At 34.8% G+C, this 23,776-nt stretch overlaps 1 protein-coding gene across 7 annotated transcripts in view; it reads left to right on the top strand.

Moving 5' to 3' along the window:
* The window catches only part of RALGAPA1 (Ral GTPase activating protein catalytic subunit alpha 1), a 222,333-nt gene that overhangs the window by 120,571 nt on the left and 77,986 nt on the right, over positions 1-23,776 (top strand). For all 7 annotated transcript variants that reach the window (XM_033428377.2, XM_049705925.1, XM_012533079.3 and 4 more), the window contains 7 exons: positions 441-596; positions 2,204-2,332; positions 6,503-6,628; positions 9,154-9,212; positions 12,994-13,102; positions 14,431-14,541; positions 20,854-20,922. In XM_033428377.2, coding sequence (XP_033284268.1) covers positions 441-596; positions 2,204-2,332; positions 6,503-6,628; positions 9,154-9,212; positions 12,994-13,102; positions 14,431-14,541; positions 20,854-20,922 — 759 coding nt within the window. The remainder of the gene's footprint in view (positions 1-440; positions 597-2,203; positions 2,333-6,502; positions 6,629-9,153; positions 9,213-12,993; positions 13,103-14,430; positions 14,542-20,853; positions 20,923-23,776) is intronic.

Here is a 23,776-nt window from a genome sequence, read left to right as displayed (position 1 = left end):
TTAATTTTTAACTAACCATTAGGGGTTATATAGAGAGGAGAGTGGGCCTAGCAAAATTATTATTTAGGTTGCATCATTTTTATTACTAAAACAAAAATGAATATAGTAAATTATGTTTTTATTGTATTTAAATGAAATGTAAACCTCAGTTTTGTGTTATAGAATATGCTAGTACTTCTAAAGAACTAATTCTTTTAAGTATTATATGATATGTTTGGTGCATTTTCCTAAGTGAAACAGTGTATAGTTATTCACACCTACATTGTATCATTTTAATGATAAAAATAATTTCAGGAATCCTGATATTTAGTTCATTAAAGAAAATGGGCCAACATAGAAATAAATGAAAACAAATATATAGCTTGCTATATTCAATTGTTTCAGTATTTAACAAACAGTATTTGGTTTTGAGTATTAAAAACAACATCTTTCAATTGTAGGCAACCATGTTAACTGATAAATATAAGCAAGGTAAATTACACGCCTATAAACTTATTTGTAATACAATGAAAAGAAGACAAGATGTTTCTCCAAATAGAGATTTCCTAACACACTTCTACAACATAATGCACTGTGGATTACTTCATATTGACCAGGTAAATATATGTACTTTCTAACAAGTCGCTTTATAAGTTTATCTTTGATTCTTTATTCTGTTTAACTCTTGACTTTCAAGGTGTAGAATTAAAAACATTCCCTTATATTGTAATTTATTTACAGATTTATTCCATTTATAACCTCATTTATTCTGAAACATAGTTTCAAAACAAGCTATTGTAGTTGGGAGATTGACTTGATTATTAAGTGCATCTTTCTTCTAATGTTATAAGAACTGTTCACTCTTTGAAGAGATTAAAACATCCTTTGCTTACACTGACAACATCTTCCTTTAATGTCCTAATGTACTTATTGTTAGGTATTTTGTAATTGTTACTTGATAACTGGCAATTGGGACTTAGGTATTTGCTCAGCTAGTCATGCAGCAGTCAGAGGTTTTTTCCTACTCTAAGAGTCAGCACATCACATTTTCTTATTTTTATAAATTGTATTACCATAGTGACAAGTATATTGATTTGCATCAATATAGTCATTACATTAGATAGTCATAAATATGTCTCTAGAACATTACTTCACAGGTCTTGATCCTGGCCATAAAACTGAAAAGTACAGGAAGTTGCCTGTCAAAGTAATGTAAATGTTTGTAATCACAACGTGGTTAAATTTCACTTGCAGTTCATTTCAGGAGCATTAAATTAATATTAAAAGATGATAATGTATCTTTCTGAAAAGTGAAAAAACTTCTTGTGTTAATTTGAAATAATTATTGTGTTCTACCTTATAAACATGTCTCAAATAAAATGATATTCTTAATTACTGGATAAAGAGCGTTCATTTAAATTGGATTGAGTAATACAACCTGCTATACTGCATCCTCATGGTAAATTCCAAAGGCAAAATGAATGAACAACCAAGTTGAGAATATTCCCTTAAAAATGCCTACCTCTGGATTTCTGAGGCTAGATGTCTATCATCAAAGGACTTCAATTTTTCTAAAAAAGAGAATTTCTCCAGTTGCCACATAACAGGTCATGCAACTTCAGACATCAGAGTTATCACGTGGAAGCAAATAGGTGGCAGAAGGAACTACTCTGCAATTAAGTTTTACAACACATGGGCCGTATTTTTTTTTTTTTTTTTTTTTTGTGGTACGCAGGCCTCTCACTGTTGTGGCCTCTCCCGTTGCAGAGCACAGGCTCCGGATGCGCAGGCTCAGCAGCCATGGCTCAGGGGCCCAGCCCCTCCACAGCATCTGGGATCTTCCCGGACCAGGGCACGAACCCTTGTCCCCTGCATCAGCAGGCGGACTCTCAACCACTGCGCCACCAGGGAAGCCTGGGCCTTATATTTTTAACCCTCCGAAGTAGAGACCCTTCTAACTGGCTCTCTAGGGTGAAAAAAAAAAAAAATGCTGTATTGATGTCAGTTAAAAAGAAAAGTGTTTGCAGTTTACTTTCCTGTGACAAAATATAGTACAAAGCATGGATTATTTGGAAGAATTAAAATTAGTCTTTCCAGTTAGCCAACCAGTTATAGTTATTACCTGTTTTATTATTTCATACATGTCTATTTTTAAGGATATTGATTAGCTGATACCCAAGATTACATTTGTGATATTTTTCTTCTCTTTTTCTTTATTCCTAAGGATATTGTCAATACAATCATCAAGCACTGCTCACCTCAATTTTTTTCACTTGGTTTGCCTGGTGCCACAATGCTTATTATGGATTTTATTGTAGCAGCTGGTAGAGTGGCTTCTTCAGCTTTTCTCAATGTAAGTTTTTATTTCCTGTCCTTCATAATATAACAAACTGCGGTTAACCAAGATTCATCTAACAGAGCAACAAAGGAAGAGCCATTGTTGATAAAATATAACAAACTGATATTCAGGAAGATATGTAATTTAATTAGAATTGATTGTCTCTCCCACTTTAAAAAAAAAAGTAAACAATTCTGAAGTGTAAGAAAGTACTAAAATTATTTGATAAATTGACCCAGGAGCTACAAAAATGGGTTAAATCTGATAAGCAAAACAATTTAAAATTGAGGAAATCTAAGGAAACAAACACGGAGGGAAGAAAATTTTGAAAATGGGCAATGAGCTATAGCAAAAGAGAAGAAAGAAATATAGGTGCGGTAACCCAGAAATATGCTCTAGGAGTAAACTCTAAAACAGCATGTGAGGATTTTTCATACAGTTTGGAGCTGTGAGACAATGCCAGGTAACTTAGTATAACTGGAACATGTTCAGATATAAGTGGCAGAAGTGAACTAAGGAGGAAGGCAGTAACTCTGTTGATAGTGCTCAAGAGGTTAGATTTCATCCTAAGGAAAGAATGAGTAGCCGTTGAAAGATTTTAAGCAGAGTGACATGATCACATTTGTATTTTAGAAAGATTACCCTGGAACAAAGTATAAATGAGAAATAACTGAATGTCTACTGGGAAAAACGAAAAGTATTTGGGAAAGAAAAATCAGTCATACTTGACTAGTGCTAGTTATAAAACTTGCAAAGCAGTTTAACATATGTTATTTCATTTATAAGCTGCAAAAGACCAACAGTGAATGAAAAGGAGTTCTATTTGGGGCATAGGAAGCTGCCTGTTAGACACCCATGAGGTGGCAGAAGGGCCACTGTATATACAAGTCAGGATCTCAAAGGAGATGTCTGGACCAAAAATGTAAAGCTGGGAGACATTAGCTTACAGATGCTATTGAAAGCCATGAAATGGATACAGTCACCTAGAGGAAATGTGCAAATAAGAGAACAACCCATATTTATAGCTAGTTATTAACCCTGTTTCCCTAGTTCCTGGAGAACAGTGATCATGTCTTACTTATCTTGGTATCTTCAGGGCCTGGCACAGCATCATGGTTATAGGTATTTATTAATTGAATCTGTAAATATATATTCAGCACTTAGTATGTGTTCAACATGGTGCTAAGCCCTTTTGTGGTTATTAAACTTTTGTTTCCCCTTGTGTACAAAGTGTTCCTTTGTGTGGAATATAGAAGGATATAGAATAAATGAGATACACGTTGTACTCAGAGAGCATATAGTCTGCTGCTGGGAAGATAGAAAAATATATTAACAACTATAGAATGTAGGACAACAAAGAGGTACCAGTAGGAGGAGCTTAGCATAGTGGTTAAAAGCATGGGTTCAAATCCCAGCTCTGCCACTTAATTAGCGGTGAGACCTTGTGCAAGTTACTTGATTTCTCTGTGTCTAAGTTTCTTCATCTATAAAATGGAGGTAACCTTCCTCATCTGGTTATTTTATGGGGATTTGAGTTAATATTTGTAACATGGTTGGAACATTATATGACACATTGTATGTTCAATTTAAGTGTTTGTTAAACAAAATAAAATTATTTGGTAATTAAGACAGAGGAGAGATCTTTTTTTTTTAAGGGATATCAGGAGGTTCCATGGAAAAGATATTTGAGTAGGTCCGTGAAAGATTAGTAGTATTTTTATGAGTGAAAATGGAGAAGGGGGAAGGTATTCCAGGCATAGGGAAACAGGCATGAGTAAGCTGTGTCCTAGGAATGACAAATAATTCATTTTGTTTACAAGCTAGTTAGTCTAACTAGAGAGTAGTAGACACAAAGAATAGAAAGGTACTTTAGATCCCAGCTACCCAAAATGTGGTCTGCACACCGGAAACATTTGGCATGCAGAATCTCAGACCTCATCCCAGACCTACTGAAACAGAATATATATTTTAACTATATCCCAAATAATTGCTATGGACAGTAAAGATTGAGAAGCACTGCTTTAGACTATATCTTGGAGGGTCTATTAATGCCAGGGATCAGATTATAATGCTATATTTTATATTAGATAAACAGTTGAATTTTTTAAAGTAGGGAGAGAGATGATTAAATCTGTGCTTTGCTAATGTTAAATAAGTGTATTAAACTGGGAATAGATTAAATGGAAGACAAACTAAAGATGGTAAACAAGTTACAAGGCTATTTTAGTATTAACAGAGTACACAGATTATCAATCTCTTGGATACTGGCAAAAGCTGATAGAACTCAGAGGAGCCTGATGCATAAACCAATGCCATTTTTTAATGCATTTACTATGAAAACTATAACTGTTCAGTTGGCTGATTATTCCAGATGAGTAGTTGGCACATTTCCTACAGCCCTGATGTCCTTAGGCATCCATTTTAAATTTATTTATTTATTATTGGTTTTTTGGCCGTGTTGGGTCTTCATTTCTGCACGAGGGCTTTCTCTAGTTGTGGCAAGCGGGGGCCACTCTTCATCGCGGTGCGCGGGCCTCTCACTGTCGCAGCCTCTCTTGTTGCGGAGCACAAGCTCCAGACGCGCAGGCTCAGTAGCTGTGGCTCACGGGCCCAGTTGCTCCGCGGCATGCGGGATCTTCCCAGACCAGGGCTCGAACCCGTGTCCCCTGCATTGGCAGGCAGATTCTCAACCACTGCACCACCAGGGAAGCCCAGGCATCCATTTTATGTGACTAAACCTTCCTCCTATCTAGAAGGATACTACTTTTGTAACATCCTTGGGAAAATTTTAAAAACAGTTGTTTTCTGTTTTCTGTGGTTCTTATGAGGCACACCTATTGAGAAAGGCTGCATAGGAAGCCAAATCATTACAAGAATTAAACCTGACACATCTCCACTGTAAGGTTATGGGCAGTCTTTTCCTCTGGACGGTGTTGGAGATACACAGTCTAAATCTTGCTCTTTGGAGTTTCATTTTAGATCCCACACGTATCATCTTCCTTTTGTTAATCCCCCCGCCCCCAGGCAGATTTCAAAGTAATTTGATTAGGTTTTGCCTTTCTTAATTACAGTACCATTCCAGTTCTTCCTCCCATTATGCCCCACATACTTAAATGAATATTCCCAGTTTTTTTATCCAACTTTAAAGAAAAACCCTTAGCTAATCTCTATCATTAAATATTGGGGGTGTTTTTCAGTTTCATTTTTATAGTAAAATTGATTTTAAATCGGGATGGTGGATGTGAGCTTACCCTGCCCCATTATACTGCTGGCCTTGTATCTGTAAATCTAGATTATTTTTTTAATATGGAAATGAGTTGTTTTGTTGAAAATCATAATATCACCTCTGTTATAACATTTATTAACAAGGAAATCCTTTGGAGATAGGTTCTTGTTTCATGTAAATAGAAGAAGTTTTATATTTCTAATAGATTGGTTTTAGCATTTTTGTTAGGTGTTATTAAACATATAAATCAATTTGTAGGTATTTTAGTAAACAAAGCAATTTATCAGTAGGTGGATGTTGATGTTAGGTGGGCATGCAAGAAGGCAGAAGAAAAAGAAATGTTTAGTGCTGATACTTCATAAATGGCTTAATACAGCTAAGGAAAAAAGATGAAAAGTTACCTTCATCTGCAGTCCAAGCATAATTTCTAATTTTGTTTTTAGTAAGTAGTATAGGTAGTGTTTTTATCATGTGCATAATATCATAAAACACATCTAGACTAATGCCTGTGTCTTGAAGATATATTGACCATTTTCATCCTTAGTTACTTTATTCATCCTTAGATAGTAACGGATATAATCTAGAGATCATGAGTCTTCTGCTCATTAGAACAATACGTTACGATGTGTGAGTTGCCTTTGGAATGAAAGTATTTATATTTTTCCTCAAAATCAGAGTAATTTTATGCTGTTAGCTAAAACTGTATTCCTGTATACATACTCAGTAGCTGTACCCACATTTCTGCTTATTAGCTGCTCTTAAAGAAAGCTCTACTATTTGTTCATTGCATTTATTGAGAATAACAGTAGTTTTAGTGGAAAGTATAGATGAAAACCTAATCTTTTTGTGTTCCCCTTTCCTTTTTCAATTTTGCTTGTACTCTGACTTCCCTGTGTAATCTGGTTAGGTAATAAAGTAATTTTTCTGATAATTAAAGATTTTTAAAATCTGATACATAGGCACCAAGAGTGGAAGCACAAGTTCTTCTTGGATCTTTGGTTTGCTTTCCCAACTTATATTGTGAACTGCCTGCTCTCCATCCCAATATTCCTGATATTGCTGTGTCTCAATTTACAGATGTTAAGGTAAGAAATTAGGTGCTAATTTTTAGCATTTAAATGACTTTATAATCATAACAGTATATTCAGTAAAATTTGTGTTCTTCATTTTCCTCTTGAAATCCACACAATTGTTAAAGAACTTTAGCCAGCTGTACCCCTCAGACACAAAGGCTGGAATGTCCATTAGGAGCATAACCTTTTTTTATAACTATTACTTTGGAAACATTTTCTCATTATTGAACCCACTCACATGTCATTATCTTAGGATTCATTCATTCACTCACTGAACATTTATTGAAATCCCATGAGCCATATACTATGCTGCTAATGTAAGGCTTCTAAGATTAAGATGGCACTCGACCTGCATATTTGTCTCCTTCTCCCAGTTTTCCAAGGTGATGAATCAAACAATGCAATGGAATATTCTAGTCTGCTATAGGAAACTGTGGAATTGGGGTGGAGATCCCATGTACCTGAAGCATTAACAGGCTTGAGTAAGAGATGGTGCAAAATTGAACTGTCTATACAATTGCTTACCCAGGTGGTAAATCTTTAAAAAAAAAAAAAAAGATAGTGTCTAATTAGGAGTAGACATACCCTAATTGTTGTTTACAAGCCTTTTTAAAAATTTCAAGTAAAAAAAATTGGTGAAAAGTTGTTTTGTGCCTCTTTAGAGGTCAGCCTCTGTTTGAAGGGGAAGGTGTGACATGATCAGAATCCTTAGTCCTCTGGGCTCAGTAATTCTTAGACCAAGGTAGAGGGGAGTGGTGAGGTCAGGTTTCGTAGTTAGGATAAAGGCACTTAGTGCTCTGGACCCAGCAATGTGCCTGGTAGTGAATAATTCCGTCACTAAGTCAAGACCTGTCTCTAACTGAATGCCCATGTATTATAAATTCCCACAGGTTTAACAGTCCTAAGAAGTTGTGCTTGTTATAGTAATTGCCAGATGGTCTCTGTTTGACCTGAATTGGCCCTAGAATTAGAAGGGAAAAGAGAATAAAGAAGGGACGAGAGAGGGGCATTCTATCTCCTCAGAAATCATGCTGATGATTTTTTTTTAAACTTGTGCTTTCTCTGAAAGAAATGTTTTAAATCAAATTTTTGTCAGTAGTTTTGCATATACTTTCCATACCACCTGTATTTCTCTGTGCAACATTTGTAATAATTACACTTGTAATTATTTTTCAGTGTCTGATTTATACTTCAGACAAATAAGTACCACAAGGTCTTAGTTATTGCTATATCCTCAGAGCTTAACACGTTGCTTGGCATGTAGAATATTCTCCCAAAACATTTGTTAAACAAGTGAACTTCACTTAAACATAAAATTGTAGGGGCCGATGCAAATTTATAATGATATTTAATTAAAACTATACAAATTGACCTTTAGTATTCAGGGATGTAATGGCTTTGGTTTCTTCTATTTTCAGAAGATCCTGAAGGTCAAAGATAGGTAAGAGTTTCAGTTTGCTTAGGCCGTTTTGAGTTTGTTTGGGCTTAGCCTAGCCTACTATATGTGATTTGTATGATCAGAGTGGCCTTGTCCTTTGCTGGCCATTGTATAGGCAGTAATGGCTGAAGTGATTAAAAGAAAAAACCAAAATAACACTATTACATAGAAAGCTCTTGGGCTTAAACAATAGGTAGCTTCCAAGTACCTATTCATTGCTAGCCATTGGGTTAGGTGCTAAATTCACAAAGATAAGTAGAAGGTTACTCCTCTGAGGAGCTTACAATCTAGATAGCTGATAAATCCTTGATGAGTGAATAATTGAATGATTTTTAAAAACCATATTAACTATTAACTAGCACTTATCCCAAAACTGACACATAAGAAGAGGAAGCTTTCTTTTAAATGATAATTCTCAAAGTTGTGAAAAGTTTTGTTCATACCTTTGAGCTCTTAAATCTGCTTTAATTATCTTTATAGTGAGCATTTTATTACTCTTCTAATCAGGAAAAAAGTTTTTGAACATATACATTTGGTGATAAATTTCAAAAATCATTTGTCTGCTATAACAAAATACTACAGACTGGGTAGCTTATAAGTGACAGAAATTTCTCACAGTTCTGGAAGCTAAGTCCAAAATCAAGGCTCTAGCATAATCACATTCTGGTGAAGACCCTCTTTCTGGTTCATAGCCAGTGCCTTCTTGCTGTGTCCTCACAGAGTAGAAGGTGCTTAGGGAACTCTGTGGGAGTCTCTTATTTATAAGAGCATTAATCCCATTCATAAAGGCCCCACTCTCATGGCCTAAGTACCTCCTAATACCATCATCTTCAGGGGTTAGGATTGCAATGTACGAATTTGGGGGGAAGGCACAAACATTCAGACCATACCATTGTTTTATTTATTTAGCTAATTTTATGCATAACATTGGAATATACTAAAAGTATGTACATGAGAACGAAAAATGTCTGTTTTATTTTGCTATTGTATCCCTAGCGCCTGACACAGTGCCTGGGTCCGTGGTGGCTGTTTAATAAATATTTGTTAAATAAATGAATGAAAAATCTTAGTCATTGCTAATATTTCTCCTTCATTTTAGGAACTTATAATCAAAACTGTATTAAGCTCGGCAAGAGATGAGCCCTCTGGTCCTGCACGGTAAGTCAGATATTCTTAAGACTTGACATAGCTATTCTGTGTTTGTAGTTTTATTTTAGAAGTTAATGGAATTATTTAGCAGTCCAGATTGTTTCAGATACACAAAAGCTATTCTGAATCACAAATTTAAATTATTTGGATGATTAAATATATTTTTTCATTATTTAAGTATGAACCTTCCCTTCAGTAAAAAAAATAAAATCCTAGTCACCTTCTTCAGTATCTTCACCTTCTGTGTCCAAAATGATTTCTTTTAATTTTATTTAAGTAGATTTTGCTTTCCCTTCAGATTATATTTGTCACCGTCTCTTATGTAGTACCTTGAAATATGGTACTAGTTACCCAATGAATGTTTGTTAAATTGAATTAAAATATTTTTATATTTTAATTCAATTTTATTTTCAATTTTAATTTCAATTTTATTAAAGTAATATATCTAAGAAAATAGTATATATTAATATTTATAAATATTTGATCAGGATATTTTTAAAAAATAGAATGTAAATAATAAGATTTTAGAATGTTTTTGTTTTTAAATGTCTCATTAAGAAGTGAAAACTGTGGCATTTTGTCTGTGTTACTAAACCTTTCTCAAAAAGGTTGATTTAAATCAGCATGTTGCCTAACCTATAATGGAAAAGAATCTGAAAAAGAATATATATCTATAACTGAATCATTTTGCTGTACACCTGAAACTAACACATTGTAAATCAACTATACTTCAATTAAAAAAAAAAAAGCAGGTTGCCAATAGCATACCATGCTCCTTCTTTTCCCCCAAATATCATATATCATTATTTTATATTTCTTGAACCTCCACAAAGCTGTGTCTTTTTCAATAATCTACACATTATTTGACTCAAGGTTCATAAAGGTACAGATCATGACTTTGACCGTTTGGATTCTAATTCTAAGTTAAACCTCTTCTTTTTCCAGCAACTAAAAGTAATGAGCAATTTTCTTAAATGAGACATAGCTCCAGCTTTTTAATTCAGTTGTGTATTTTTCTTACTTAATAGCCAAGGTAACTAAAAACAAGTCTTTTTGAGTGAATTCTTTTTCAACATTAATTCTATTTTAATAGTGCTCAGCTACTCCAGAAAATGACATTGTCTTTTCCATTATCCCACATTTTCATTTCTTTTAGCTTTAGCCCCAAATTTGATGATTTTCGATATTCTTTCCCTAGCATTTTCTATGTTAATAATGACAACCTTTTAAGTTTACGAGCATATTCCTATAATATTGTTTCATTTAATCCTTATCACAATTCTAAGAAATTATTGGAATCATCATTATTCTTCCAATTTTGCTAGCAAGGAACTGATGGCTTAGAAAACTAACATTCATTAAGCCTTTTCTACGTGCCAGCCACTGTTCTAAACACTTTATTACCTCACTTAATGTTTACAACAACTCTCAGAGAATTTCAGTAATATGCCCTGTCACCCAGAAAATGTAGAGCCATGATTAAAACCCTGGCAGTTTGTCTTCAGAGCCTTATTAGATGCATAAGTAATAAGTGGCAGAACCAGAATTGAACCTATAGCTTCTGATTCTACATCTTCTGCCTTTTTTTTTTCTTTTGCGGTACGCGGGCCTCTCACTGTTGTGGCCTCTCCCGTTGCGGAGCACAGGCTCCGGACGTGCAGGCTCAGCGGCCATGGCTCACGGGCCCAGCCGCTCCGCGGCATGTGGGATCCTCCCAGACCGGGGCACGAACCCGTGTCCCCTGCATCGGCAGGCGGACTCTCAACCACTGTGCCACCAGGGAAGCCCTGCCTTTTTTTTTTTAAAAAAAAAAAAAAAACTTCATTGCCTCTCAGGTGAAAGAATATCAAAGCCTAAAACATAATTGACCAGATGTACACTTGGGAATCATTAACATGATAGCTCGTTGACAGTATAGGAAAATCCCAGAAGTCGAACGTTAAACATTTTCTAAACTTGTTTGCCTATACTTTTCAGGAATGTAAGGCCTTAGAAGCTTATACCCCAGAATCTGACTAGTAGCAGAAAGTTGAGCCATACTGGGAATAATCTAGATTATTTTGACATCTTGAAGAATGTAGGAAGCTGTACACACACATGCACACACAAAAACTGATGTTAACCTTTAAAAAGCAAAAAACAAAAAACAAAAACTTAAGCATTTGTACTCCCAGTCTGTGCCTTTTACTGTGTCTTTAGTTAGCTGCATCTATGGAGAACTTTGCTTCACTTCAGAGTTTATTGTTATTTTAGGATTACAGCTCCTTCCACTGCTAAAGCTGTCACTTGGTTATTTAGATCTATAAATGTTACATAAGATTGATGGGTGGACAACAGTAGGGAAGAAAGGAAGCTGTAGACCTCACATAGAAGACTTTCTATAGTTTTGATAGTAAATTAGTAGCATTAACACTGATGGACTGAAAGAAGGGACTTCTGATCCATTATGTTCAGGAAGAAAAATATTTCTGCATTGAATTGTTCTGAAATTTAGCATTCTACTGAATTTAATTTAAGAATATCAGTATCAGGACATGCAAGATATATCAGGAAACTAGAAGGAGTTGACTTTCTTTTAATACTTAGAAACATTATATGCTTCATGAGAAGCTTATACTTGAACACACTAATAGAATTTTTACTGATTCTGATCATCAGATTACTTTCTTCAAGCTGAAACTCAGTTGAAGTAGGGAACTGAAGTTTCACAAGACATGAGGAAACAGAACAAAAAATCTCCAAGTTCTGTTTCTGTTGGAATTCCTTTATAAAGTGTATAAATTTTATTTGTGGTCCCAATTTGTTTTAAAAAGAATTTGTAGCTAGCTATGTTAAATGTAAAAAATATGAAAATAATATCTTACTGACTGCTGCTATCAGTCAATAAAATTACACTTTCTTTTTTTAAAAAAAAAAAAAAAATTATTTATTTATTTATTTTGGTCTGCATCCGGTCTTCATTGCTGCCTGCAGGCTTTTTCTAGTTGTGGTGAACAGGGGCTACTGTTGGTTGCAGTGCATGGGCTTCTTACTGCAGTGGCTTCTCTTGTTGCAGAGCATGGGCTCTAGGCGCTCGGGCATCAGTAGTTGTGGCACGTGGGTTCAGTAGTTGTGGCACACGGGCTTAGTTGCTCCACGGCGTTTGGGATCTTCCCGGACCAGGGCTCGAACCTGCTCCCCCTGCATTGGCAGGTGGATTCTTAACCACTGTGCCACCAGGGAAGTCCCCACTCTTTCCTTTTTGAAAGCAGGTTGCATATTTGTCTGGGAAGCTTTATGACAATATCAATTTATCAATATGGGTTTGTTAGAAAGATCCTGTGTGTTATCCCCACCTATGATCTTGGTAATAAATTATAGTTGAAAATAAGGCTTAGAACAGGGAACTCTACTCAATATTCTGGAATAACCTATATGGGAAAAGAATCTGAAAAAGAATGGATGTATGTATATGTATAACTGAATCACTTTGTTATATACCCTGAAACACACAATATTGTAAATCAACTATACTCCAATATAAAATAAAAATTAAATTAAATTGAAAAAAATAAGGCTTAGAGTTTGGGGGATGTGCTTTCCTCCACTTTATCTTCCTAAGTAACAAATTGATTAATTAACAGCAATAAATTGATTAATTAACAGAGTAACAAATTGATTAATTCACCTAAACAGTGCATGTTCACTCTGGGTTGGTTGGTTGTGGGTGTTTTGGTTGTGGTGGTGGTGTCATTTCACTTAAATGCTCATCCACTTTTATTTGTATCATTATTGGTTGCCTTTTCTGCAGGTGTGTAGCACTTTGCAGTTTAGGTATTTGGATTTGTGAAGAACTAGTCCATGAGTCTCATCATCCTCAAATTAAGGAAGCTCTGAATGTAATTTGTGTTTCCTTAAAGGTAAGTAAATAAATATTTAGTGGACAATATTAAGATAGTATAGAATGTATGATTATTTTTCTCTAAATGTTAATTATATATTGTGCCCTTACAGAATAATTAATTCATTATTACATTATTTCTTTGATTCTGACTTTTTCCTTAAGAATAGTTCTACTCTTGATTTTAGGATATCTTGGTGATGACCTGTTTTATCTCAACTTTTTATATATTTGGCTTTGTCCCTAAGATAAATATGGATGACTCCTAAAAAGGAAACCAGTCATTTAACATTTGTAAGGCTGTTTATCATTTCTTAATCAGTATTTTTGTAACCTACCCTTCGATCTTTATTACTTCCTGCATTCTTGAGCTATTCAGGTTTTGGCTTTATCATTCAAGTTAAATGCCCTCTTTGTGACCAGAATAAGATTTGCTCAGAAATAATAACCCGATTATTTGGAGAGTCTGAATGAATAAATGGATATTTTTTATTTGTAAAAAGATGAGTGATATTATTTTTTGTCCTAAGACTTGTATTATAATATCTGTATAGAACTCTAAACACACAAAGTACAAATATTACTTATTTGACAGATATTTCTGAGTATATACTATGTTTGAGGTGCTTTGCTAGGCAGAGTAAGGAATACCAGAATGAAAAAGAAATATAAATACTAGATTGAAGAGATTAATAATATGATGGCTGAAAAAGATTAAAATAAGTAATAAAATATAAAAAGCTGAGAGAACCAAATGAGTGGTGCATATAAACTGCTGATTGAGTTCAGAGAAAGCAGAGGTCACTTTGACTTAGGTATCACAGAAGACTGGAAAGAGGAAGTATGTGGTCAGGGCTTGAAGAGTGGGTGAGATTTGGTTATAGAAAGATAAGCATAAAAAGTTTGACTTTATACCATTGGGGAGTCATCTAAGATTTTTAAGCATAGAGAACGTCAGCATCATAACAGTTCTTCAGAAGATAATATGGAAGTATTGAGTATAGTAAGTAGATTGCAATGGGGAAAGATGGGATAACAAGATTAGCAGTTTAGAGGCCATTCCAGAAATCCAGGTAAGAGAAAATGGAATAAAACTTTAATGAGGACAGTCAAACATTACAAAGAAAAAATAAAGTTAATTATATCTTTGGAATGTGTTATGATTTGCTTATTTTGCAGGTGTATATTTATCTTCCTAATAATATTTTAATAAACACAAATATAGAATGACAAAAAAAAACATGTATACAATTTAAAATTTTTTAGCAGCTAATGCAGAGATGAATAATATCAGGAAGAAATTTTTTATAACAGTGCTTTTTTGTTTTTTTCTTATTATTATTACAGTTTACAAATAAAACAGTAGCCCATGTAGCTTGTAACATGCTTCACATGCTGGTTCATTATGTACCTAGACTTCAGATTTACCAGCCTGATTCTCCCTTGAAAATTATTCAAGTAAGTAATTTCTCATTTATTTCTTATTATGACTTGTTAAAGATCCTTAGATTTGGATACCTTGAGATTAAAATTATTTAATAGTTTTCTTTAAATTTTGCATAGCTAAATAATGGCCACTCAGGGTACTTTTTTTTTTTTTTCTTTTTTTTTGCGGTACGTGAGCCTCTCACTGTTGTGGAGCACAGGCTCCAGACGCACAGGCTCAGCAGCCGTGGCTCACGGGCCCAGCCGCTCCGCGGCATGTGGGATCTTCCCGGACCGGGGCACGAACCCGTGTTCCCTGCATCAGCAGGCGGACTCTCAACCACTGCGCCACCAGGGAAGCCCCAAGGTACTTTTTTGACATATCAAAGTTCATGACAGTCCCTTTCTATATTATGTTAAGAGATTATGTGGTTGGTTTTAAATGCTACGTGCAAATTTATCATTGCCATTGTCTTTTAATGTATATTAGGCTTCATTCCCTGTCTTAGGTTAGAAAACATACCATCCCTCCAGTTACCAAAATCAGGAGATTATTTTGATTCATTCCTTTCCTTTCCTCTTCAGCCAGTCATTTATGAAGTGGTTTATTTTTATTTTTATTTTTTTTTATGTGTTCTGTGCTTTCTACAATACCTGACATTTTTCAGCCCTTAATTATTTCTTTCTTGAGATACTATAATAACCTTCTAAACTGGTTTCCTGGCTTCTGAGGTCATCCCCTCCAAGTCATCATTCACATTGACATGACTCTTATGTCACTTTCCTGAAGAACAAACAAACAAACAAAATCTCTGAGTGGTTTTCCTTTGTCTATAAAATAAGACCCAAACTCTTTAGCTGGGAATTAATTTGAGGCCTCCAGATGAGGACCCAGCCCATCTTTTCAGAATCATGTACTGATTCCTTTTATGAAATACCCTGTAGTCTGGACACCTGAGTCAGCTATTATCCCCTAAACATACCCCTCACTCTCTTCTTACCTAAAATGTTTTACTTTTCTCTACCCCACCCCCCATCTTTCAGTGATTGGTTTAAATACCATCTCCTCAAAAAATAAGAATCCTTACTTGTTCTCTCCAACCAGAATTTATCTTTCTTATCTTCATATTCTTATAACATTTTTAGGAAAGATAGTAATTAATATTTATTAAGCACCTACTACCATGTATCAGTCACTATACTAGTCACCTTTTCATATGTTACCTCATTTAATTCATAAAAAGTCATTTGAGGTGGACTGTTATCCCTGCCTCCTCTCCTCCCTTTATTTAAGATGAGAGAACTGAGGAGATAGCAACTGTATAAAGTCATAAGGTAACAGGGTAGAAACAGGGTTCAAACCCAAGTCTGTAAAATTTCAAGTCCAGACTTTTCCCACTCAACCACGTCGCCAGGCCCTATTTTAGCACTAAATATACTTGTGTAAAAATTCTAAGCTTCTTGGGACTTCCCTGGTGGCGCAATGGATAAGATTCCATGTTCCCAATGCAGGGGGCCCGGGTTTGATCCCTGGTCAGGGAAGGAGATCCCACATGGCGTGCTGCAACTAAGAGTTCACATGCCACAACTAAGGAGCCTGTGGGCTGCAACTAAGTAGCCCGCCTGCTACAACCAAAGAGCACACATGCCACAACTAAGGAGCCTGTGAGCCGCAACTAAGGAGCTTGCGTGCCACAACTAAGACCTGATGCAACCAAATAATAAATATTTTTTTTTAAAAATTCTGAGCTGCTTCTTTAAGACAATGGCATTTTTTTTCTTCATTATTTTCTATGCCTAGGATGACTTGCATGTAGAATCTCTTAGGTAAATAATCTGTTGAGTTGAATATATAGTATTATGGTTAAGAGGTTGGGTTTGAAGGTTAGACCTGGTTTAACTAACCCCTGACTCTGCCATTTACTAACTTTGTAACTGTCAACAAATTACTCAGTCCTCTAAATTCTGGCTTTCTTTATCTTTACATTTGGGATAAAAATACCTACCTCACAGAGTTGCTCTGAAGACTAAATGAGAAAATATATGTAACACGCTGAGCACTTTTTGCCATAAAAGTGATGGGACATAAGTTTTAATAAATGTTGGCAGCAGCTACCATTGTTATCATGCAGGACATGATAACTGGATGTAAATGTGAATGTTCATATATATGTCTATTAGTATTAAAACATTTGAAATTTTAAAACTCGAAAATTTTACCCTTTAAGATTGATTATTCTGTTGAAAGTTAAGGTGTTCTTTAAGTAAGCATATTTTTTTTGTTCATTTGAAGGCCTCCAAATCCTTTCCCTTATTTTCTTCGTAGTTTATATATTATTAATACTTATCTAAGTAATTCTTAGGTGTGTAGAGTTTTTGCAGATTGCTTCACTGTACATTATAGTGGCCAGTGCCTACAGATAAATGGTTATACTTTACCTCTAATTGAATGAAGAAATGAAATTCTAAAATAGTAGAGCATTTCACTAATGGTTACCTACTTACATAGTTAGGAATAGAAGCCCAGTTCTATTACCAGTATTAAGTATTAATCTAATATACTAGATTCTATTAGTGTGTAAAGCCTTTTATGGTATAAATTATGTTTAGAGGAATTTTTCTACATGAAGCAATCATTTATAAAAATTTAATAGCATACAATAAAAATACAGTAAATTTGCCTCTATACATTTTTTTTTTTTTTTTTTTTTTTTTTTTTTGCGTTACGCGGGCCTCTCACTGTTGTGGCCTCTCCCGTTGCGGAGCACAGGCTCCAGACGCGCAGGCTTAGCAGCCATGGCCCACGGGCCCAGCCGCTCCGCGGCATGTGGGATCCTCCTGGACTGGTGCACGAACCCGTGTCCCCTGCATCGGCAGGCGGACTCCCAACCACTGCACCACCAGGGAAGCCCACCTCTATACGTTTTTAACATGCACATTAAAAAATTGAATGAGGGCTTCCCTGGTGGCGCAGTGGTTGAGAATCTGCCTGCCAGTGCAGGGGACACGGGTTCGAGCCCTGGTCCGGGAGGATCCCACATGCCGCGGAGCAACTAGGCCCATGAGTCACAACTACTGAGCCTGCACGTCTGGAGCCTGTGCTCCGCAACAAGAGAGGCCGCAATAGTGAGAGACCCGCGCACCGCGATGAAGAGGGGCCCCCGCTTGCCACAACTAGAGAAAGCCCTCACGCAGAAACGAAGACCCAACACAGCAAAAGTAAATTAATTAATTAATAAACTCCTACCCCCAACATATTCTTAAAAAAAAAAAAATTGAATGAGATCAAGAAATTTCCAGGGTAAATGATAACACTATAAGAATGTTTTGCTTTCTTTTAATAAGGTCTTTTATTTCATATTCTCTGTATCAATTTTATTCATATTCTGTTCAGTGTATAATATATGTTAATTTAAAAAGCCACATTATAAAATCTTTCTTTAAAAAAAAGGCGTATATTTACAAGTATATATACCAAAATATCTGGGAAGATGAGAGTAAATTTCTTTATTTTCCCCCCAAGTTTATTGGGGAATAATTGATAAATATAATTGTATTATATTAAAGTATATAACATAATGATTTGATATTGTAGAAGGGTTACCAAGATCAAGATAATTAACATATCCATTACCTCACATTGTTAACATTTTTTTATGGTGAGAATGCTTAAGGTCTACTCTTAGCAACTTTAAGATATTCAGTACTGTACAATTAACTGTAGTTACTGTACTATACATTAAATCCTCAGAACTTATTTTTATAACTGCAAATTTGTACCCTTTGACCTACATCTCAGTTCACTAGACCCCAGACCCTGGCAACCACTATTCTGTTTCTATAAAATCAGCTTTTTTTACTTTTCCACGTATAAGTGATACCATACAATATTTGTCTTTGTCTGGCTTATTTCACTTAGTGTAATGCACTCCAGTTTCTTTCATGTTGTCATAAATGGCAGGATTTTCTTCTTTCCTATGGCTTGAATAATATTCCATTGTGTATATATGTATACCACAATTTCTTTATCCGTTCATCTGTCGAAAGACATGAGGGCTGTTCCATATCTTGGCTATTGTGAGTAATACTGCAGTGAGCATGGGTGTGCAGGTATCTCTTTGAGACACTGATTTCATTTCCTTCTGATATATACCCAGGAGTGGTATCATATGGTAGTTCTATTTTTAATTTTTTGAGGAACCTTCATACTGTTTTGCGTAATGGCTGTATCAGTTTACATTCCCACCAATAGTGTATAAGGGTTCCCTTTTTTCCACATCCTCACCAACATCTGTTCTCTCTTGTTTTTTTACAAATAGCCATCCTAACAAAGGTGAGGTGATATTTCATTGTGGTTTTGTTTTGCATTTTCCTGATACTACCGATGTTGAATACCTTTTCATGTTCCTGTTGGCCACTTGTATGTCTTTGGAAAAATGTCTATTCAGATCCTTTGCCCATTTATAAATTTAGTTAGTTTTGCTATTGGGGGTATAAGTTCCTTGTATATTTTGGATATTAACGCCTTATCAGATATATGGTTTGCAAATATTTTTTTTCCATTCTGTAAGTTGTCTTTTCACTTTATTGATGGTTTCATTTGCTGTGCAGAAGCTTTTAGTTTATGTAGTGCCACTTGTTTATTTTTTTGTTTTTGCTTCTACTTTAGGTATGATTTCCAAAAAATCATTACCAAGACCCATGTTAAGGAGCCTTTTCCTATGTTTTCTTCTAGGAGTTTTATGGTTTCAGGTCTTTATATTAAGCCTTTGATCCATTTCAAGTTAATTGTTGTGAGTGGTATAAAATTGGGGTCCAGGGGACTTCCCTGGTGGTCCAGTGGCTAAAACTCCCTGCTCCCAATGCAGGGGCCCCGGGTTCGATCCCTGGTCAGGGAACTAGGGAACTCCACATGCTGCAACTAAAAAAAGATCCCTCGTGCCGCAGCTAAGACCCGGTGCAGACCAAAAAAAAAAAAATTGGGGTCCAGTTTCATTCTTTTGCACATGGATATCCAGTTTTCTTAACGCCGTGTGTGTGTTCTTGGACCCTTGTCAAAGATTAGTTGACTGTATGTGGGGGTTTATGTCTAGGCTTTATTCTAATGCACAGGTCTGTATGCCTGTTTTTATGTCAGTACCTTACTGTCAGTACCATATTTTGATTACTGTAGCTTTATAATAAAGCTTGAAATCAGGAAGTGTGACGCCTCCAGCTTTGTTCTTCTTTCTCAAGATTGCTTTGGCTCTTTGGGTTTTTTTGTGGTTCCATTCAAATTTTAAGATAGTTTTTTTCTATTTCTGAGAAAAACACCACTGGAATTTTGCATTCAGTTGCATTGAATCTGTAGACCACTGTGGTAGTGTGAACAATTGAACGATATTAATTCTTCCCCATCTATGACATGGAATATCTTTCTATTTAATTGTGTCTTCAGCTACATTCACTAGTGTTTTCTAGTTTTCAGCGTATAAGTCTTCCACCTCCTTGGTTAAATTTATTCCTAAGTATATTATTGATTTTGATGCTGTTGTAAATGGGATAGCTTTCTTAATTTCTCTTTGTGATAGTTTATTGTTGGCGTATAGAAATGCAGCTGATTTTTGTATGTTGATTTTGCATCCTGCAGCTTTAGTGAATTCATTTATGAGTTCTAACAGGGTTTTTTTTGGTGGAATTTTAGGATTTTCTATATATAAGATCATGTCATGTACAAACAGAAATAATTTTACTTCTTCCTTTCAGACTTGGATGCCTTTTATTTCTTTTTCTTGCCTAATTGCTGTGGTAGGACATCCAGTACTGTGTTGAATAGAAATGGCAGTTGTGAGCATCCTTATCTTGTTCCTGACTTTAGAGGAAAGGATATTAACTTTTTACCTTTTGAGTATGGTGTTAGCTTTGGGCTTGTCATATATGGTGTTTATTATGTTGAGATACATCCCTTCTATACCTAATTGGTTGAGCAAAGTAGATGTCTTGAGTGATAAATTACAGGTGGTTTTTATAAATCTTTTTGCTTATCTATGTCTTCTCATTTTTCTATCAGAACATATATTATTTGTATGTTTATACATATTGATTCATGACTTGAATTTGTAAGAAATCCATTTATAGTTAACAGAGCATATATAACTTTGGTTCTGTACATTAGGATTGTAAATGATTGATAGTTAAGTGTACTTGAAAAGCTGACCTATTAAAAATTACTTTGAAATAACAATGTTAATATATTTTGGATAAACTTTCAGCAGTAGATTTTGTATCACTTTAGCATTATTGTTTAAGTTTTAGGATGCACCATTAGTTTGACATATTTTGAGCTATTTTCTTTATTTCCTACAGATTCTAATAGCCACTATTACCCATCTTTTGCCAAGTACAGAAGCTTCATCTTATGAAATGGACAAGAGGGTAATTTAAATTTTTTAATATTTAATATGTGGTTACCTAGTAAGATACTTATATTTTAAAACTGTGAAGGTATATGTATTTACATGGGAGACAATAATTAATCTTGTGTTTAAAATAATTGGAAATATAGCTTTCCATTATTTAAGTGTAACTAAATCACATTTTAGTTTATATCTCAAGTTAATCATGGTCATCTGATAAAGTCTTTGAATTTTAGGGTTGTAAGGAACCTGGGAGGATATTCTGTCCATTTATAATTTTTTTACTTGTTATGGTCTTGTTTATGCCTGAAAATAACTGAGAATAGGTCCAGAAACATAATTACAGCTGCAGAGTTCTGTAAATAATGGGCAGAACATATGTAATAAAACATACTTGATATTTCAACACAATATGATTAAGAAGTGGTAACACTGAGATTTCTTGTTGGCATTGTCAACACGAGTTCTCTTAAACTGTGGGAGTATATGAGATCACTTAAGGTGAAGCTGTAGAGTAAGAAGGGTTAGCAAAGTATAACACCTTGAAGATAGCAGTTAAAGAACAGGCAGAGAGGGGGGTCACCAACGTAGTGACATAGAAGGCTGCTGAATTTTCTTCCTCGCTTGGACCCATGGAAGATACAGCTACACATGGAGCAATTCCCTCTGAGAGAAATCCAGAAACTAGTCAAGTGACCTCTACACATCAAACGACTAAGAAAATACCCACATCAAAAATAGGTAGGAAAGGCTGTAACACACTCTTGCCATAAACCCCACCCTAGCATTGCTCTATACAGTCAGGAGGAAGCCCCCAATTTCCACCTTCTCTCTGAGGAGAGAAGAGTTTGGCCCATATGTCTAGCACCCCACCTTTTAAGCCTGCCACCCAAGGACAGGTCCCCAAATCACCTGGCTCTGAAAGCCAAAGGGCTTGCGTTCACAGCTCCCATAGAACTATATGAAACAAAGAAGCAGCTGTTAACAGGCACGTTGCTGTTTTAGAGATTTTTTTTCCCCATCCCTGTTGTTTTTATTTATTTATTTGTCTGTGGTTTATCCATCCTTTCTTTATTTTGTACAGATGAGCAGATACATCTGTATTTTCTTTTTTCTTCCTGTTTGTTACACAAAAGTATAGTAGTCTTAGATATTCATTGGTACTTTCGGTTTTTCACTTGACAGTATATTCTGGAAATTCACAATAAATAAATTCACAGAGGTCTTCCGTGTTCTTTTTTGCAGCTGTATAGTATTAGTACTCCATTGAGGGAGTGCACCATAATTTATAAATTTCATAATTTATTCAAGTCATTCTTCTATGTATGGACATAGAGATTATTTTCAGAATTTTGCAGTTACAAGCAATGCTGCAGTGACTAACTTTATGTCTGTATATTTTTACATTGTTGGAATGTGTCTTCAGGGTGTATTCCTAGAAGTGGAATTGCTGGGTCAAAACGTAAACAGATATTGTAATTATGTTAAATATTGGCATTCCTACAAGCATATACTATGAGAGTATGTTTCCCCAGAGCCTAACCACAGAGTATGACATATTTTTAAATTTTTGCCCGTTTGATAGGGGAACAATAGTATTTCAGTGTAGTGTTCATTTACCTTTCTCTTTTTATAAGTGAAGTTGAATATCTTCTCATATTTATTAATGGCCTAATTTTTTACTTTATTTTTGTGAATTGTCCATTCATATGTTTTTACATTTTCAGTCAGATTTTGGTATTTTTCCCTCAGATGTTTACATATTAGGGAGTTTTTTATGTAAGTCAATTTATCAATCTTTTACTTCATTAGGTATCTAGATTTTGAGCCACAGGTAGAAAACCTTTTCACGTTTTCTTCTAGTACTTATACAGCTTCATTGTTTACACTTTTACCCCTCATCCATTTGAAGTTTATTTTCTGTCTTTTGAGATAGGGATCTAATTTTTGTTGTTTTCCTAAATGGATAACCAGATTTCTGAGTTCCCTTTATTAAAAAGTTCCTCTTTGCCTCTTAATGAATAATCAAGTTCCATAATTACTTGGGTCTGTTTCTTAACTTTCTATACTAGCAGTTTTCAGACTCTTTTGGTGACAAAATCATTTTACTATTGATAAACATTTTTGAAGATCTCTACTTTTGTTAATGTGGATTATATTTTGTCTTCTTGACCTGTCTTGTACTGAGAGTGGTGTGTTAAAGTCTTCTATTAATATTTCTATATTTCCTTGCATCTACTGTGGTTTTTCCTTTGTAGTCACTGTTATTTTATACATAGATATCCATAACTGTTTTATCTTCATTTTGAATTATAGCTTTAACATTAATGCTTTTTGGTTTGAATTCTAATTTGCCTGGTGTACCTTTTTCCATCTCTTTAGTTTTAGCCTTTCTGAATCTTTTTGTTTAACTATATCTCTTGAATACAACACATACTTGCGTCTTGCTTTGTGAGCCAAATTGAAAATCTTTTTCTTTTATTAGGCAAGTTAAACCCACTTTTATGATATATTGTATTTTTTATCTTACCTCTGTCATTCTATTTTATGATTATTATGCATATTATATTTTCTGTTTCTTTCTCTGCATGATGTATTTCCTTTGTTCTTCTTAAAATTCTTTTGGTATTCAGGAAACTTTGTACTTTTTTCTTGTAGTTACCTTTATATGTATACTTTTTTTAATGCCTTTGTTCCCTTGCTTTCTTAACCTTTTATACTATATGGTTTGTGATTATTTAATGGTATCCTTTATCTCCCATATGTTGCCTATATGTTAATAAGTGAGCTTATGTTACTTTTCTTCTCTCTCTTTACCTTTATTTTTAGTTCCTTTATGTCTGCACGTAACATTTAGCATATGTCATATAACA

This window comes from Orcinus orca, chromosome 2 (genome assembly GCF_937001465.1).
Source record: "Orcinus orca chromosome 2, mOrcOrc1.1, whole genome shotgun sequence".
In the NCBI taxonomy this organism is placed as follows: Eukaryota; Metazoa; Chordata; class Mammalia; order Artiodactyla; family Delphinidae; genus Orcinus; species Orcinus orca.
Note: the sequence above shows the minus strand (reverse complement) of the source record. Positions and strands in the feature narration are given on the sequence as shown.